The sequence below is a fragment of the Falco peregrinus genome, chromosome 7, assembly GCF_023634155.1.
Source record: "Falco peregrinus isolate bFalPer1 chromosome 7, bFalPer1.pri, whole genome shotgun sequence".
Lineage (NCBI taxonomy): Eukaryota > Metazoa > Chordata > Aves > Falconiformes > Falconidae > Falco > Falco peregrinus.
In genome coordinates, this window is record NC_073727.1 from 34,467,149 (window position 1) to 34,483,878 (window position 16,730).

General features: G+C 38.1%; 1 protein-coding gene across 8 annotated transcripts in view; it reads right to left on the reverse strand.

The window, feature by feature from the left end:
* The window catches only part of ECHDC1 (ethylmalonyl-CoA decarboxylase 1), a 41,742-nt gene that overhangs the window by 14,261 nt on the left and 10,751 nt on the right, over nucleotides 1-16,730 (reverse strand). For 7 of the 8 annotated variants that reach the window (XM_027786090.2, XM_055810017.1, XM_055810019.1 and 4 more), the window contains 3 exons: nucleotides 14,619-14,761; nucleotides 9,944-9,996; nucleotides 7,913-7,993 (listed from right to left, as the gene is read on the reverse strand). In XM_027786090.2, coding sequence (XP_027641891.1) covers nucleotides 7,913-7,993; nucleotides 9,944-9,996; nucleotides 14,619-14,761 — 277 coding nt within the window. The remainder of the gene's footprint in view (nucleotides 1-7,912; nucleotides 7,994-9,943; nucleotides 9,997-14,618; nucleotides 14,762-16,730) is intronic. The other variant, XM_027786091.2, reaches the window with a different exon arrangement.

Here is a 16,730-nt window from a genome sequence, read left to right on the forward strand (position 1 = left end):
GGTCTTACCCATAAAGCAGGTTTTAGCTATTCTTTACAGACTGCCAGATTCTCCATACACGAGTGAGTGAACGCCAAAATAATGCTCACATAAAAATTACTCATGCTGGAAATCTAAAATGTTACATGAGTCCTTCCTTCCAAAAAAGGAACTACAGCTATTTGGATTTCATTCAAGCAAACAGTTTCAACAACAGATATCACTGTTAGACTAAAGCAAAAATTTCCATTAGAAAAGATCAGTGATATTTCACCAGATTATTCAATGAAAAAAGGTAGAGGTTTTTTACCTTGGAGGTAAAGCTGTTTGATAATTGAAATCTTCAGTCAAATCTGAATGCCAGTATTTATCTGGAAATCAAAAAGTACACTGGAGCTTCTTTCAAATGGAAAATAATGTGTTTTTTAAATTATGTGCACACTTGCATGCCGCATATACACCCATGTTTATAACTTCAATTTCCCATATCTTTATTTCCATCACATATGCTTATCAAGACCAAAGAAAACAACAAAATTCTGGACCAAATTCAAGAGTCTCTTAAAGCAGCAACATTTCAGTCATGTTCTCTGCTCATCTCTGCTGCTGATACCGAAAAGGGAAGGGAAGCTTCCCAACACTGTCTCAGAGCTTGGCATCTAAAATGTCAAAAAGGCAAAGATTGCCTCAATCATCTGAACTCAGCCAACTGGAAAGGAACTGCCTTTCCCAACATCAACCCTAAGAGATGCAAGGTTCGAGTTGCTCTAATACTTTATGATGGATTTGATATATCATATTTCTGCAACCCACAGCATTAAAGGATTTTAAATACGTCATAACATCACACTACCTAACAACCCTTCACAAGACCTAGGGTAACAAGACACACTTTGAAATTCAGCTGTCTCCGCACGCAGTGCTACTGATGCTGCATTTGCACATCCTACATAACAACTTCTGACTAAAGCAAAGTGAGATCATACACTTATTTGAAATCACTGGTGATTAAATTATAATGAAATGTTGCCATTTTGTCAGGATACCAGGTTAATAGTTTCAAACAAAACATGCTGAGGGTTGTGGGGTTTTTTTTGTAAATTATCACAGTGGCTGTGACCTAAGGTTTAAGTTTTCCAGATACGATACAAGATTTCAGAACTCAGAGCTTTTTGTTGATTTGGTGTTTTGGGGGGGGGGTTGTTGTTGGTTTTGGGGGGGAGGGGGGAGCACAATGAAATATCTCAAAAAAAGACATAAATAGGATAGAGAATTTAACATTGAAATTCAACATTTAAATCGTAAGTTAGCTTCTTCACCGCTTTACTTTTTAATACAGCACATTATGTTGACAGGGAACTAAAGCCAGCTTCAAATCACTAACTGATAGTATGTTCAAACAAGCTGGACAAGAAATAGGAACATTTTCATCAAACTGTAACAGATTCTCCATAAATATGCCTAAGAGTGTGACCAGTTATCACCAAAAATATAATTTTCCCTGGTATCTTTTTATTTACAATCTTTCTCTTTCACACACACACACAATTCCACACTATTTGAAGTTATTGTTTTTTCCTCAGTCTATACATTTGCTTTTTGTTTATGAATATGAATGCATCAGCGCACAAAACAGAACTGGAGAATAACACCTAGTAACAGACCATAGATACAGTGGAAGTTCTTACACATACAACAGTTTAAGCACAGTAGGAATTTAATGCAAGAATTCATAATTTGATTTATTCTTACTGTGACTGCAGAGTTACAGCAGTAGCAATTCATTTCTTACTAACTACAGAATCCAGGAGGAAGTAGGAAGTTGAAGCCACCAAGGTTTACAGGTTCGAAGTCTGCAGTCTTGTTTCACACAATTATGGCCAAGTCTGGAAGGAAAAGGAACACAAAGATCCAGCCTGCAGGGCTCCAAATACTCACTAAGACATTGAGTTGCTTTGGATTAGACGGCAAAAATGATACAGTGGGTGAAGGAGAAGACTGGAAGTTGCAATTGTGAAGGCAATGCTTACAATGAAAGTAGGTTGAGATCCACAGAGCAATGTCTGCTCACACTTGCAAAAATGCAGGAGAATTAAGTTCTTTGGGCAACATTCAGTCACTTCAGTGAACAGTAACTGACATGGAAGATTACCTACCCTTCAGGTATCTACAATGTTAACTACATTGCTACCTGGAGTGATAAAGAGAGGAAAAGTTCTTTTCGTAGTCTTCAATAGCACGTGACAGGACTGAAAAAGGAGATGGTTAACAGGGACTCTGGAAGACGTTCTCCAGAAGCTGAGCCAATGCAAAGTCAGGCAGTTGAAAGCTGTGGCTTCAGGGGAAACTGATGCTATCAAACAGCTCCCTAGAGCCAAAACGAGAAGACTGTATTCCCATCCCCTCCTGTTATCATCTTCCTCCTTTACTCTAGCTCTAGCCAATACTATATCCCTTTACAAAACACTCTAACCCGCTGTACGAAAGAGAAGTATCTGGGCTTGCTGTTGCTTTTTAGTGAGATAATTAACTCATACAGGCACCTTCACTGGTGCTTGGCAAACCAGGGGTAAGCAGTGAGATGGGAATGGGCAGCAGAGACACCCTTCTCCCACATAAAGGTGAGCTGTACGCAGGACAGCCAGCCAGTCTGTCCTTCTCATGAAGCCACAGCACAACATAATCCCACCTCAGAATCAGCAGACTGGAATACACACACCAGCTTGTGGAGCTAGCTGACTATACAGACATACATTTTAAAAAATATTATTTTGGTAGCAAAGATCAGCAATGGAATGTCAAACTCAAATACCTGCAGGCAGGTTACCTAAACTGGGGATTAGTCACTTTACAGATGCAAGCATAAGGGATATTTTCAGTACATTTGTACTCTTCATAAACAAATTCTCCTGGAACCTTGAATGTTTCCCTACAGTGTATCAACAGCCCACTGTCTCTGCAAGAATCGATGTGGGTCCAGCTTTGCGTTCCCTAAAATCTGTCTTATCTAAGTTTTCCATTATCTGGGCTATCTCTGTTTATTGTTACTGCGTGGTACAGAATCAGCTGCAGACAGGATTGTTCAACAGAAAGGATGTAAGACTACATGGTAGAAGTTGTCCGAAATGTAGACAAATGCTGATAACAAAAATCTCATTCATCCAAGATAAGATGGTTTGGCCTCTCAAAGAAAAAAAAAAATTTGGAATTAAGTAAATTCCTACAAAAAGACAACCTCAGAAGGAAAACATCAACTTAAATTCATGCTTTGCTGCTGTTATTTATATTTCCAGTAAAATCAAACAGTAATAAATTTGAACCATATAAAAAATCCTCTGCTTGGAAGGCTGTAAACACATGAAATTCAAACCCAAATGAAAACTGGTAATTCAGAAAGGAAACAATACTAGTCCATAAATACAAGCCCCAAAATACAAGCTCTCAAGTCCATTTCTAGTAGTGCTGCAATTACTTAACCAGATGTCAAGTGTGCTAGGTCAAAAATGAGAACAGCCTTCTCAAAGGCAGGCAATGGGAAACTTTAAAAACCATAATCCATCTCCCTGAAAAGCTGTCAGAAAATTGTACTAACAAACCTCCCAGGCTCTAAAAATGTGAAGTGATGCATGACTGCAATGAAATTCTAAAATTGCCAGCTGATTTGAAGGTTTTATATACAAGTATATACATACAGACACACACACACATACATATTTTAGAGAGGAAAATTTTATATACTTTAAAAAAAAGTGATCTGTGGCATATAGCAAGCACCTGAAGCTGTGAGAACCCACTCTCAGATTTGGCTGCTGATACTTCTCCTGATGATGTGTAGCAACGTTACGGAGTTGCATCTAATGAAAAGTGCTTTGTCAGCCTGGACATTACACGAACTCACAAATATGTGAATCCCATCCTGTTACATTCATATCATGCTTTGCCCAGTGAAAGGAGCTACTATGTACTGAGGCACCCTTACTTCAAACAGCAGCAGCTCATGTACCAAAAAGCTCCTCCTGATAAAACTAAAAGCCCAAATCCTTGCGTACAGTGAAATATTTCTAAAGAAGCTAGCATGTTGTGCTCTATGTTCTGAAACCTATTCTTGGAAAGCTTACTGTAGAATACTAATATCTTTACAGCTTCGCCCCCCCCCCCCCCCCCCCCCTTTCTTTTTGAAAGGAGCAACCAAAAAGTTGGTCACAGTGGGCCTACACCTATGTAGTGGTTATATTATCTTCTGCTCATTTCATTTTATATAAATTACATTTAATGCACTAGACACATACTTGTAAAAAAGTAAATAAAGACAAGTCATTACAAGAACACACACAATAAGCTCTTGAATAGCAGTGTATTTCATTGTATCTCTTATTAGGCATTTTATAGAACATGCCTAACACCTTAAAATGGAACATTAAGCATGCCTACATATTTCACAAAAATATAGAAAACATCCAAATAAAATGCAGCAAGGCCAATCTGATGAATGCAGTATTAGCAGTACAAGCTTTTTCCCTTGTTAAAAGCTTGATTCTGCCATTCCTACAGATACAGGGTAGAAGTCTCCTCAGAAAGCAAGTACCTCTAAATCAATGGTGCTTTTTATGAGGTAGGATACTGCTCAGCAGCAACAAGAGTAATGAAACTGGCCCTTTGCATTTTAACTCTGCGACATCAACTACAGCTGAAGAAATTATAGTTAATTCATTTTCTGAAAAAGAAAAGGAGCTGCTGCCTTTACCTATAAGCCCATTTTGAGGTCAGTGGTAAGAGAAACAGGTAGCTTTCCATCTTTGCAGTCTCATCCTTTGCCTGGAAACACCACCTTTTAAACCGGATTCACATCGCAGCAACACACACCTGTTTTGACTGCAGCAGCAAAGTTGTAGATGTGTCTAAAGGACCTACATAGACGCTGCTCCAGTGAGATTTCTCAAAGGTATCAACATGAAATAGAAGAAAAGACAGCTCAGAATTCAAAGTTAGTTATTCTGGCTATTGGCTGGTGGCACACTGCAGATACTGCACTCAGAGGTTACTGTGATCTACTAATTGCACAAACAGATTAATTACCAAACCATCTCTGCCCCATATCTAACTGTTAGCTTACTGCCCAACAACCCACTACAATTCTTATCCAAAATCCTTAACCAACCCTGCCAACTCAATTCTACTTAACTTTATGCATTGTGCAAGTACAAGATACACTTCAAGATTCTGCATACAGGAAACTGAGAACAGGTACCTCAATTATTTGTAAAATTGCATCACTGAATCCAACATCACACTCATTTGTGCACTTCATTGAAATGGCTGCAGTGTCATGCAAAACCACAACATGCACTAACATTTGGCAGCAGAACCCACGAGCCATCTTCACAGGCACAGAGAGAATATTCATCTGCAGCACACTGAAAAAAAAATCTAGTTTTCCTGAAACTGTACTAAAAAGTGCAGTTGTCCAAACAAGTTTCATACCCACATGGTTTTACATTACTCAGTTTTACAGAAATAACTGAGATAAATAATTACAGTGTCAGAAGCCTTATCTTCCCAATTTTCATGTCAGAAAAAGTCTGAAAGGATTTTAATCACCTTGCACTTGTCTGGACAATGATTTATTCTGTTTCCACTCAGATGTTTATGATCATTATAAGGATGTTGCTCCTATAGAGACTAATACTGCAACAATCCAACAATCCATAAAGCAGCTAAGATTGAAGATGTTTTAAGACCTCCTCCTCCAGATCCAAGGTCGAGTGACCTAAGATGCTTTCACTTTTCACCACTGCCCTTACGTCACCAATAAATGTGCAAGAGTTCATGCAAGCCCTCCCTAATCCAATTTTAAATAAACTGGCTTAAAACAAAGTAAGGGACAATTAGCCACAAGAACTGCTATTGGAAGAATAAATACATCAGTATTGTCTTAAATCACCTGTGCTATTTTAAAATCGGATTTCTCCACACCTCTGCTTTAGTAAAGATGCATCATGCTGCCAGAGCACATTTCAAAAAAAGTACATAAGCCATTTTGGTTTAAGTGAATCACTTCAAGAATATCAATATAGTTAATGCAGTACAAACAGGCAGAGAGAAAAATAAGAGAATCTTTTGTGGCAATACCAAGCAGTTTGGTAGTTTACACAGTAACTGTGAAAAACAGAAGTGGATTTGAAAATCTAGAATTGAAAGCAGCCACAACTCACTCATTTTGTTCTTAAAAAATAAAATAAAATAAAATTTTTCAATAAACAAACAGTTTATTCAAGGAAGAAAACAAACCTCTTTGATTTCTGTTCTCACATTCCTTTTTTAGCATCTAATGACTCCGGACAGAATACCTGTTCCACTAATATCGACTCGCAGACTTCAAAAAAGCCCAGATTTTGTCCCCCAGTATTAAAATCATCAAATTCAAGAGCAATAGCAGCACAGAGTATGTTTCTGTATCTTGTTGTTGTTATTAATTAAGTCCCATTTGCTGCTCCTGAATTGCAATTATTTAGTTGCACTGGATGGGTGTGTTCGAAAGTAATGGAAGATGGATCAACAGCTGTAGTTATTATGAAAATTATGGCAGTACATCAGAGGAATTGCAGCTGCTCAATTCATGCAAATAAGAGCTACTTGACAATGACTATAATTACACAGTATGTCAAACAGCATAGCTGAAGTAAAAGTAGAGACTACATATTTTAGGAAGCCGAAAGATTTCCGTTTCATTTTGTTCACATTCCCTACACTCCTGTTTAGGGATAACAAGATTCACTTTCTGTCAACGGACCTGCAGATACAGAAAGGTCTGCTATGTCTCCCAGGTGCATTCCCCTGTCAGCACTGCAGCTGTCAAACAGGGCACCTCTCCGCATGTTTACTAGGCACTTAATAGTACAGCCTGTATTCGGAGGCCATAGTCAGGGCTGAGGTTTCAGCTCACCAGGTGCTGTGTAGATACGAAGAAAGATCTGGCCACATCTAGTTTTGAAGCAAAGGAGGACTGCTTCTGAGTGGCTCAGACAATGCAGATACCCTCTCCTCTATCCAAACCCTGTTCCTGATACCTGGAACAGCACTGTAATAGCCTAGTTTACTTTGCTTAGTATTACTTTTCAAAGCAAGTACTTCCAGCCTGCTCTGGACAATTCCCTTCTCACTTCAGATGTTAAGGCCCTCTTAAAGAGCCCATTTTCTTCTCTTAGAGAAAAACTTCACTGAAAACTCCACATTTCCAGAGAGGCTGCGCACAGTGCTTATCCTGTTAACATCTGTAAGCTGTTGGCACATTAGCAACTGTTTAAATAAAGTGATATTTTATTATTTTAGTTTCTTCCAGTTCCTGTTCTGCATTCAGCCTCCTTAATTAAAGCCCTCTGGTTTTTGCTAGTTGTTTCATGCTGGCAAATCCCTGCACCTGCATGGAAAAAAACAGGGAAGAACCCCATTTGCTTTCCTCTGCATCTCAAACTTTTGTTTCAAAAACTGTACAGCATGAAGTTATATCACAAATAATAAACCCAGAACATGAAATACGAGACTAATAGAGAGTTTTATTTATTTGTTTTTACTTACGATGGCCACATAAATAGACATAAGGGAATACACAAGTTTGCAGTCCTCCTACTTCTCACTTAGGGGTGAGAAGTTGGACCCACCTAGTATATAACAAGGTTGCTAAAGCTCCTTACTGCTCTTGTTTTATACAGTGATTCAAACTGTATAACTGGCAGTAAATAATCTTTCCTCTGTACTTTCAGGAAACCCAAACTTATTTTCCTGTGAAGTCTGCTGACAAAACTCACTTCTAAATGCCTTGGAATTCAGGGACATGACTCCTGGTAGAAGTGGTTCCTCTAGCTTCCCACATTTCATAGGTAAAGTCATTAAATCACCAACCCAGCATGACAGCTACTCAAATCATTGATCTTACCTGAAATCACATGCTGTGGTAAGCTCTGCTCCTCCTCCAATAGCTTTTCCTTGTACTAGTGCAACACTGATCAAAGGCAACCTACACAAGTGAGTTTTGTAAGCAAAATTCATGCTTTTAGTCTTTTAGAAATGACAAAAGAATTCAAGTAAACCACCTCTACAGTAAAAGTTCAGAAAAATATACTGTTCCAATTCATTCAAATAACCACATCTTTGTGGGTAACCAGCACAAAACCAATTTTACTTATGCCAAAATGATTATTCCATAATTGAAATGGAATGCCAAAATGAAACAGCAAGACAGATATGTCAAACAGAATCAAAGTAAAGAAGGTCATGTACTGTGTTATGAAAAATACCTGCTATAGATTATACCTTAAAAAAGACTATCTGCAAGGAGTGACAGGACAGCAACACAAGACTCTACCTTAAGCCAGTACACTACAGAAAGCAGTGGAAAGGGACACAAAGAACTGAAGGGCTGGGTTATCTAAAAATAATGAGATTTAGCAAGACACCTTCAGCAGCTTTGCTACCATGTCAGTCATCAACAGAACTTCTTTTCTTTTTCAGGACAAAAACATCCTTTGAGGATAGCAACAATCCATTACCTTTGATGGTGTTGTATTTAATCATGCTCAAGGTATTTAATCATGTTCAAGGTAATTCAAAGGACAGAGGGAAGGAAGAGTATGTAGGGAGAATCTCTTTCACCACAGCCACTGTGAAATAAATACTCATGAATAGTGACTGACGCAGGATAAACCAAGTTCCCTAAGAAATTAAGACAATTGGTTTGTCCCAGAATCTGCAGGCTGATAACAGCTGTTTTGTCTTTTACTACAAAGAGACATTTAACTCATTGAGCAGTTTTGAAACCGCATTCAGAAGTCAGCTTCCCAATCAGGACCACATGCTTGGTTTAACTTCAACAGAAGCACCAACAATTGCTTATGGCCCAACTTCACTTACCAGCTGCAGCACACTACACACAACACATAGCACAACTGAACCCGCTGGAAGAAGGTAACCTTATTTTTCCTGTGGTCCATGGGGATCTAAAAGATAAGGGTACAAGACCCACACACCCACGCTCTGATCCATTTGAGGCATCTCCTTCAGAATCACAGTCACCTTCCCTCTGAGGGAGGCTGATCCCATCTGCAGTAGACGTTCCCTGACAGAAGTTCAGTGCTCCCCCTGAACCATAGCTTCAACGTACTCTTAAGTCAAGACAGCTGAGGTGATGGCTTAATTTTCATACATCCTCCTTGTCTTTGCTTTGCCCCATCAATTTTGATCATATGGAAACCAACTCCTACAAATGGATACCCATCCTAAGGATTCCTTACAGTATTACTACTATTCGGTCTCCAATCTCATGAGCAGTTTTACAGAATAATATTAATTCATAATACTTTCTCATATAGATTATATGAAAACAAAGGCTATTTATCTTCAAAGAGCTATGAGCAGGAAAAAAAACAAAGACAGACTCTACCACACATGGATTTAATAGAAATGCGATTTCTTAAGGGAAGCTAAATCTAAAGGAACAGAAAAAATGTTTTTCAGAAGTACCAGATGGTAAAACTGAATACATTCCTCTTATGAAGTGGGAAGATTAAATAAATATATTAAATCAATGTTACCTGCGTAGGCTGCAAAAGCTGGCCCTGCTTGTTTTTTAAGAGCTACCGATTTCCACTGAGTAACAGAAGCCAGCTTCAGACATTTCAAAGGCCTAGATTTCCTTAACTGTATAGGTACCTCCTGGACCTCCACATATAAGCCTTTACATTTTTTTTCTGTTCTAGTTTCTGGAAAGTCTAATAGTTGCAAAATGTCAAGGCCTACCTAACTTAAATCCATAAATACCTAATTAACATGTGCAAACACAAGGTCTGGGATTTAAAATTACATACTTAAAACTATGCATTTAACTTTAAACATCTTGTTAAAGAGTTAGCCAAAACATATTCCAATACTTATAATTACTTCATAAAGAAGGATAAATAAAATATATTACCTCATAAGTCTGGTTAGGGTGTTTTGCATAAACATGCACATATTCATCCCATCCTACAAAGAATAGGAAATTAAAAAATGTTAATTGATCCTAATGAGAAGCAATTAAACACACAGATGGAGTACACAGAAGTATTCATTGTATTTACTCTAGCTGGGGTTTTTCTCTTTGGTTAATCTTGCCTGACTTCCAGCCCAACCCCACTATGCACAAACAGAAAACCTAGTATAAATCAGATTAAAATAAAAAACAACAAACAAACCAAAACACAGAACTCAATCAATTTATATTCATTTCAGTTATAATTAAGCCACTGTTAAAAGTAATCGCCATATTGAATTTCTATGATGTGAATTTACATAGATTCCTCCTAATCTCCTCTTCTCACTCCCAGTTAAAACACCCATAAAGCTGAGTTTTAAGAGTCTGTGCAGGACCATAGAGTGCTGCTGGAACTTTTGCTGTTCCAAATCCATAAAGTCTTAGACAAGATACAATTTATCAACTGCATATTTTATTGTTTGGGCCAAAAGCATTTCAGCCAAAAACCACAGCAAGAGCAACAACAACAAACGACCAAAACCTCCTCCCCTCCATAAAAAACAGAAAGAATATTTTTATTTCTCTCCTCCATGTTTTACATCAGCTTGCAAACAATAGTGAATAGGGTACAATTGTTCCCTTCTCTTCCAGTACAAGAACTAAGGGGCTCCAAATAACATCTGTTGCTGCTAGGTTCAAAACAAGTATTTCTTCCTACATGTCGTTAAGCTCTGGAATGCTTTGCAGCAGGGCATTGCAACCCCTACACAAATTCAAGAACAACTAGATAAACTCATGACATGAGAAAAATCGACATGAGGACTAAGAGAATATTTTAAAGCAAAATCATTCTCTTTCTCAGACATCTAGTATTGCCCAGTTATTTGTCGAGTTCTTGGTCTAAATGACCCAGCACGACCATGTTCATATGCATACTGAACTGCATACACTGAACTACATGTGATGTTTAATCCTGATCAAAAAACAAATTAAATGTTTGGACACCACAGAAATAAAAACCCAATAGGTAACAATTTGAGCAAGTTCAAAAAAAAACCCCAAAACAAAACCACACCAAAAACCAAACCAAACCGAACAAACAAAAAAACCCTCCCAAACAAATGGTAGGAAGAAAAAGAACAAATACCTCTTTATTAGCATTTACTGATTTCTAAAGCACAGTTTTGCAGGGGTTGGCAAGATAAAGAATCTGCCTTAATTAGAAGCTTGGAATAGGACCTTGAAATAATGGTAGGTCAACTTCAGCTAATTTATTGTCTATTTACTCATGCATTCCTAAGACCTGCTCTGCCCAGGCAGATATAAACTGCCATGACAATCACTACACAGGAACCAGTGAACTCAGTTTCATTACATTAAAGGCCTGCTTGAAAATTTCAGTACATCTTGATTTACAATGAGGCTTTTAGTAATCACTGTAGCCCCTTCCGACATCTGTTTAGACCAACAGCAATATTTCCATCCCAAATTAAAGAACATTCAGATCCTCCATGATAGCTGTCTTAGCAGCTAAGTTCAAAACCCACACAAACATACAAGGTATCAGTTCTCAGACCTGGACTTGCACAATTCCCACACTATGATCATCAGGATGAAGCTGCAAAAAAGCTCTTCAGAGAAAGTAATTTTTCACTTCATCACAGCAGAGTCCTTGCATTCAAACAGACTGTCTCTCAATTCACAACAAAATCCAAAATGGTAATTAAAGATTAATGCCAGAACAGACCAGCTTGACAAATACAGTTATGACTAAGCAGACCAAAAAAAAAAAAAAAAAAAAAAAGGTGTATATATTCTATATATTCTCAGGTGGTAGAGAGATTACTGTGTTTCACATGGAAAAAATGGCTGCACAGAAAACATTCTGAAAAAAAAAATAAAATCACAATTACGTGTGTCTTGGCCAACATACCATTCAAACCTTCCCAACAAGCAAAATAAGGCTACTAGTCAGAGTATTTTATCTGAATAAAAGAGGTGTTCACCGGAGTCTAGTGGAATAATCACATTTTCAGCTCTAATACTGTCCTTGGAGTAAGAAGAAGTCTAACAAACAGAAAGTAAGGTAAAATACAGTATGCATTACGTATGGAAGGAAAGGATTAATAGTTTGCCATGAGGCTAGGGGTGCAGGGAAGAAGAAAGTCACCTTCATAAAGTGGAAAACTGCACCACTGGCTCTTTTGGCTGCAAGAGCTTAGACTCCACATTCACTACAGACAGAACAGTATTTCCAGACCACCTCCAACTGCTCAGAAGTCCTCCCTCTGCAGCTTACTGCTGCAGTCTGTCCTAGGGCTTCTGAAACCTCTGTCCTAGGGCTTCTAGAAAGGAACCAAAGAAAGTGAAATTGTTCTGTGTGTCTCCTTCCTCTCAGCTGCCCTTTCAACAGCCTCTCCTGCTTCTCAGCTAGTCAGCTTCTCAAGTCTCGCTCCAGACTGGGGTTATTGCTTTTGGGAACCAGGCTTACAACGACAGAAAGAAAAACACTTCTTTTTTTTTTTTCTAGTTTCACTATTTGCCTTCTGTGATTTGGTCATGTAATGTTAGCACTTGCCAAAGGAGAACAGGCAAGGGACCTGGGTTTGTTTCAGCGTTAGGAACAACTGAACATGAGAGAGGAAGAGGAGGAGGAGGAAGAGGAGCCACTAGAGGGCATGAAAAACCTTCAGCACCTTGGCCATTATTCTGCTTTTCCTACACCACAGGGAAAGCCAAAGTGTATGCTAGATTATGAAAAAAACAATCTTCCCTCAACCAACTGGTTGAATAAGATAAAAGTGTTTACTGTAATTACTAAAAGCTATGGGCTAAAGCAGCCTTGCAAAAAATAAAGGAAAACCACATCAGTTCAGGCATGAGGCTATTCACTTTTTTTTGCCTTAGGCATGCCTGTGGACAGAAAACTTAACCTAACGCTCTTTTAACCTGAAACCAAACAAAACTCTCTCATCTGCAGTGTGTTAGAGCACAGAGTTCTGCAAGACTAAAGAACAACAAATGTTATTCCTTATTCTATTAAAGTTTTATTTAATAAAGACTATTAAATCCCACCAAACAGATGGTTTAGGAGTGGCTATTGTAAAGAAACTCTCAGTTCAGGATAAATAGTTTGAAGTCTCCCAAGGAAATAGAAAGCAACCATATTTAACTATTCTTGGAGCATTTCTGGTGACTTTTAGACTTACATTTCAGTACTAGCATAAGATCTAGATTCTTTGCAGAGAATTTTTGGCAAAATTATAATTAATACCTACAAATTTAATTCTGCTCAGTATATCTGTTATGGACCCTAATGTTTACAAGAGCCCTCTCTGCCACTGCAGTGGCTCCAAGTAATTTGCATAAACGTACAGAATACTAAATGTCAAACAAAGTATGGAAGCAGAATCACTGAGAATTATTGAATGCAGAACTCTGAAGGAAAGCTTAGACTGCAGATAAGAACTGGCCCATGCTTGGTTTCAGCTCCTCTTCTGTTCCTACCATGCTAAAATACGCTTAAAATTTCAGATTTAAAAATAACAACAATCAAATACCCACGCCCCCAAAATCAGATACATCTATATTTTTTAAGTAACCAGTGCTTATAAAGCGTCCAAATGAAAACTCCCCCCAAAAACTTATATCCATAAAGCATGCTGTCTCCACGTTAAGGAAAGCATACCTCTCATGGTGTTCCACATAGGAAACAAAGCCTCTCATACCTTTTGAAAACTGGACCATCGTATTTGTTTATCAGCCCAGAAATACTTAAGATTATGTTTTTAATGAAATTCAGTTTCATCAACAGAAAGAAATTACCACTAGTAACAGATTCACCAGTTTTTGAGTTGGCATTCTTACTGGAAAGCTCAATGAAATGTTTAATTTGTGTGGTTAAATCCTGAAACTTGAACTGACAACAAAAAAGGATGCCAGTTACCACAACTGCAACCCAGGATGCAGGAGCAGCATAGGAAGACCCTCTTCCTCTGCAGTTAACAAAGCCCTATTTCACACATGGCCAAGGAACACATGTTAATCCATAAATAGAATTGCAGCACATGTGAAAGTTGTCAAGAAGTGTGGCATGAGTGAGAAATTGCCATCAAACCCTGACTTCTTGCCCATAGTTACACAATACGCACCTGACTGGACCACAGCACAAAAACTGCACCTGTCCTTCCATTTTATGTAGCTCCAAACACAGCTTTGACAAAACCGAAACCTTTCTGGAATAGCAGTCATGCTACTTAAATTTGTTTCTGACTTTAGAATATATGAGAAATTATTACTTGTATCTGTTTCTAAAGGTCAAACTACTGAAGCACAGCTTATTTGATGTATAAATTCACCATATACTGCTGAGAAACTGAAATGACGTTTTTAAAAGAAAAGGCTGAAAGAATATGTAATGTAGAATTCAGAGTTACGAATCAATTACAGTAACACCTGAGCCACGGTTTAAAGGGGCTGCCAGCATTTTTTCAACCATTAAAAGCTCCATTCTGTGACTTGCACGTAAAATTGTAGCAGAAGCATAGTGCAACACCTCTGTCTGAAAAGCTCAAAACTCAGACTATCAGTAAGCCCGTTATTCTCCAACGCCTTGATTTGTATCACTACTTGCCTGGGAGTTAGATATTGCTTTGACGGCATTCAAATCAGATCCTGAGCAGAAGGTGTTTCCTGCACCATAGATGATAAGGCCTTTCCCATCCTTCCAGTTTTCCAGTTCAGTTACCCTCTCCTGGAGTTCTAGCATCATAGTCCCTGTCACAAGAGGGGAGAAGCAAAATTTTTAACAGGAAATTATCACCACCATCATGTTTTACATTACATTTTTCACCACCAAAACAAAGTTATCATTAACAAGTGATGAGCTTAAAAACACAAGGAAAAGCATCACTTTAGATGCTGCACACAAGCACTGACAATACATTTTTTCCTGAAGGACGCACTTCCCAAAATTCTGAAGGATATTCTCTGTGAAGAATATTTATGTTACATTCAAAAATATCCCCCAAAACCCTCATGGGCTCTTTTCTCTTCTGCCAAGAGTGTTGTTCTTTTGACCCTATGCCTGCATGCACAGAATGCATCCTGTAGAGAAACTGCCTGTTAGCAGCCGTGCTCACATGGGTGATTTTTTTTTACCCTTCCTGCTTTTTTTCCTTGAAGTTTCTTATGACATAAGCTTCCCAGCACCAGGCCAAAAGTGAATGCTCACTCAAGCACTTCATCCTTCAGCTTGGTCTCAGCCAGTGAAATAGCACATTTTGACAATGTTCCTGAGGAGGCCAATAATCAAATGGACATTTCATATTATATATCTAAGAATGACATTGGGTTGATTTTTCCCACTGTCAGGTCCAGACTATGATCCTCTAACAAATCCTAGCACTTTTACTGGTTCCTTTTCCTTCTGTATTTATAATTTGGTCATACTTTCTGGGCATCACACATCACTAATAGAATAAGGAATAACAACACCTTGTTGATCTTGAGCTCTTTGTTAATCAAGATCACTTTGAATCCCACTCCTCTGCTCCAAATAATGATCTTCTTGACAGCTCTCCAATTTTAGGTCATCTGAAAATTTCAGCAGTTCACCTTCTATTTCATCATCCAAGCCATGAATGAAAATATTGAGCAGAACGAGGACTAGGTAAGATTTTTGTGGTCTTCACTTGAAATGCTTTCCCAGCCTGACTGCACACTCAACAACGACTTCTCTGCAAATGATGCTGTTTAAACAGATGTACATCAACCCTGTGGATTTCACTTTTTGCATGTTTGTCAAGTTTTCTTACAAGAAAGGTATTTCAGCTGGCATCCAATCTATGCCAGAGTCAAGAGCACAACCACTGTTTGTGGTACTTTTAACAGTCAAAGCAGTGAGGTATTGAAGAGTCTTTCCACAGAGTATATTATGAGCCAAAAATCTAGACAATTTGAGTTTACAAAAAAAAACAACAACCATATGAGCCAGTTACATGCAATATCAGGGGACAAGAGACACTAGCCAGATCCTGTCCCATCCTCCTAGAGAGAATCCCTTCCATTAATAACAACACTGAACTATTATTTTACCAACCAAGATTGTCCATGATGTTTGATATAATTATAAGCACACAATACTAAAGCAAATCCTCACTCCATCGGTCTTGGTCCTTCAGTATTTGATGCCAGTAAGTTTGTGCTCTTCACAGAACTAAATCTACTTGGAATACTAATTTGCTTTAATCTTAATTATAATCTGAGAATAAATGCTTCAAAGTCAATTCTAGAAAATAAAATTATCACCATTATTATCTAATTTCTGCAGGCTGGCTTCCTTCTTTCAAATTAAGTTCAACTTCAGTTCAGTGAGAGGTTGGGCTGCTGAAATTGGTTCCACCAGGCTTAAATGGACATTATTAGCATTTGTTTCCAAAGAGACCATTTTAAACAGGTGGCTATCAGATTCCAGTTAAGAAGAGAAAAAAGGCATAACAATCTCCACATTGCCTATTAGCAATTTGCCAACAATTTTTTTCTGCTTTTAGTTCCACAAGTTGCTCAAGCTCAGAATAAACATAATTCCTTTGAGAGAAAAAGCTGCTGTGTAAAGTAAATGCCTGGCAAATAGGATCTCTCTTAACAGTTTAATGATGTTTTGCAGCTTTCTAAAGGCAGTGTACATGAATATATAAATTCACATCTGCCACTATCCAGAAGCTCTGAGACACAGAATCAATAG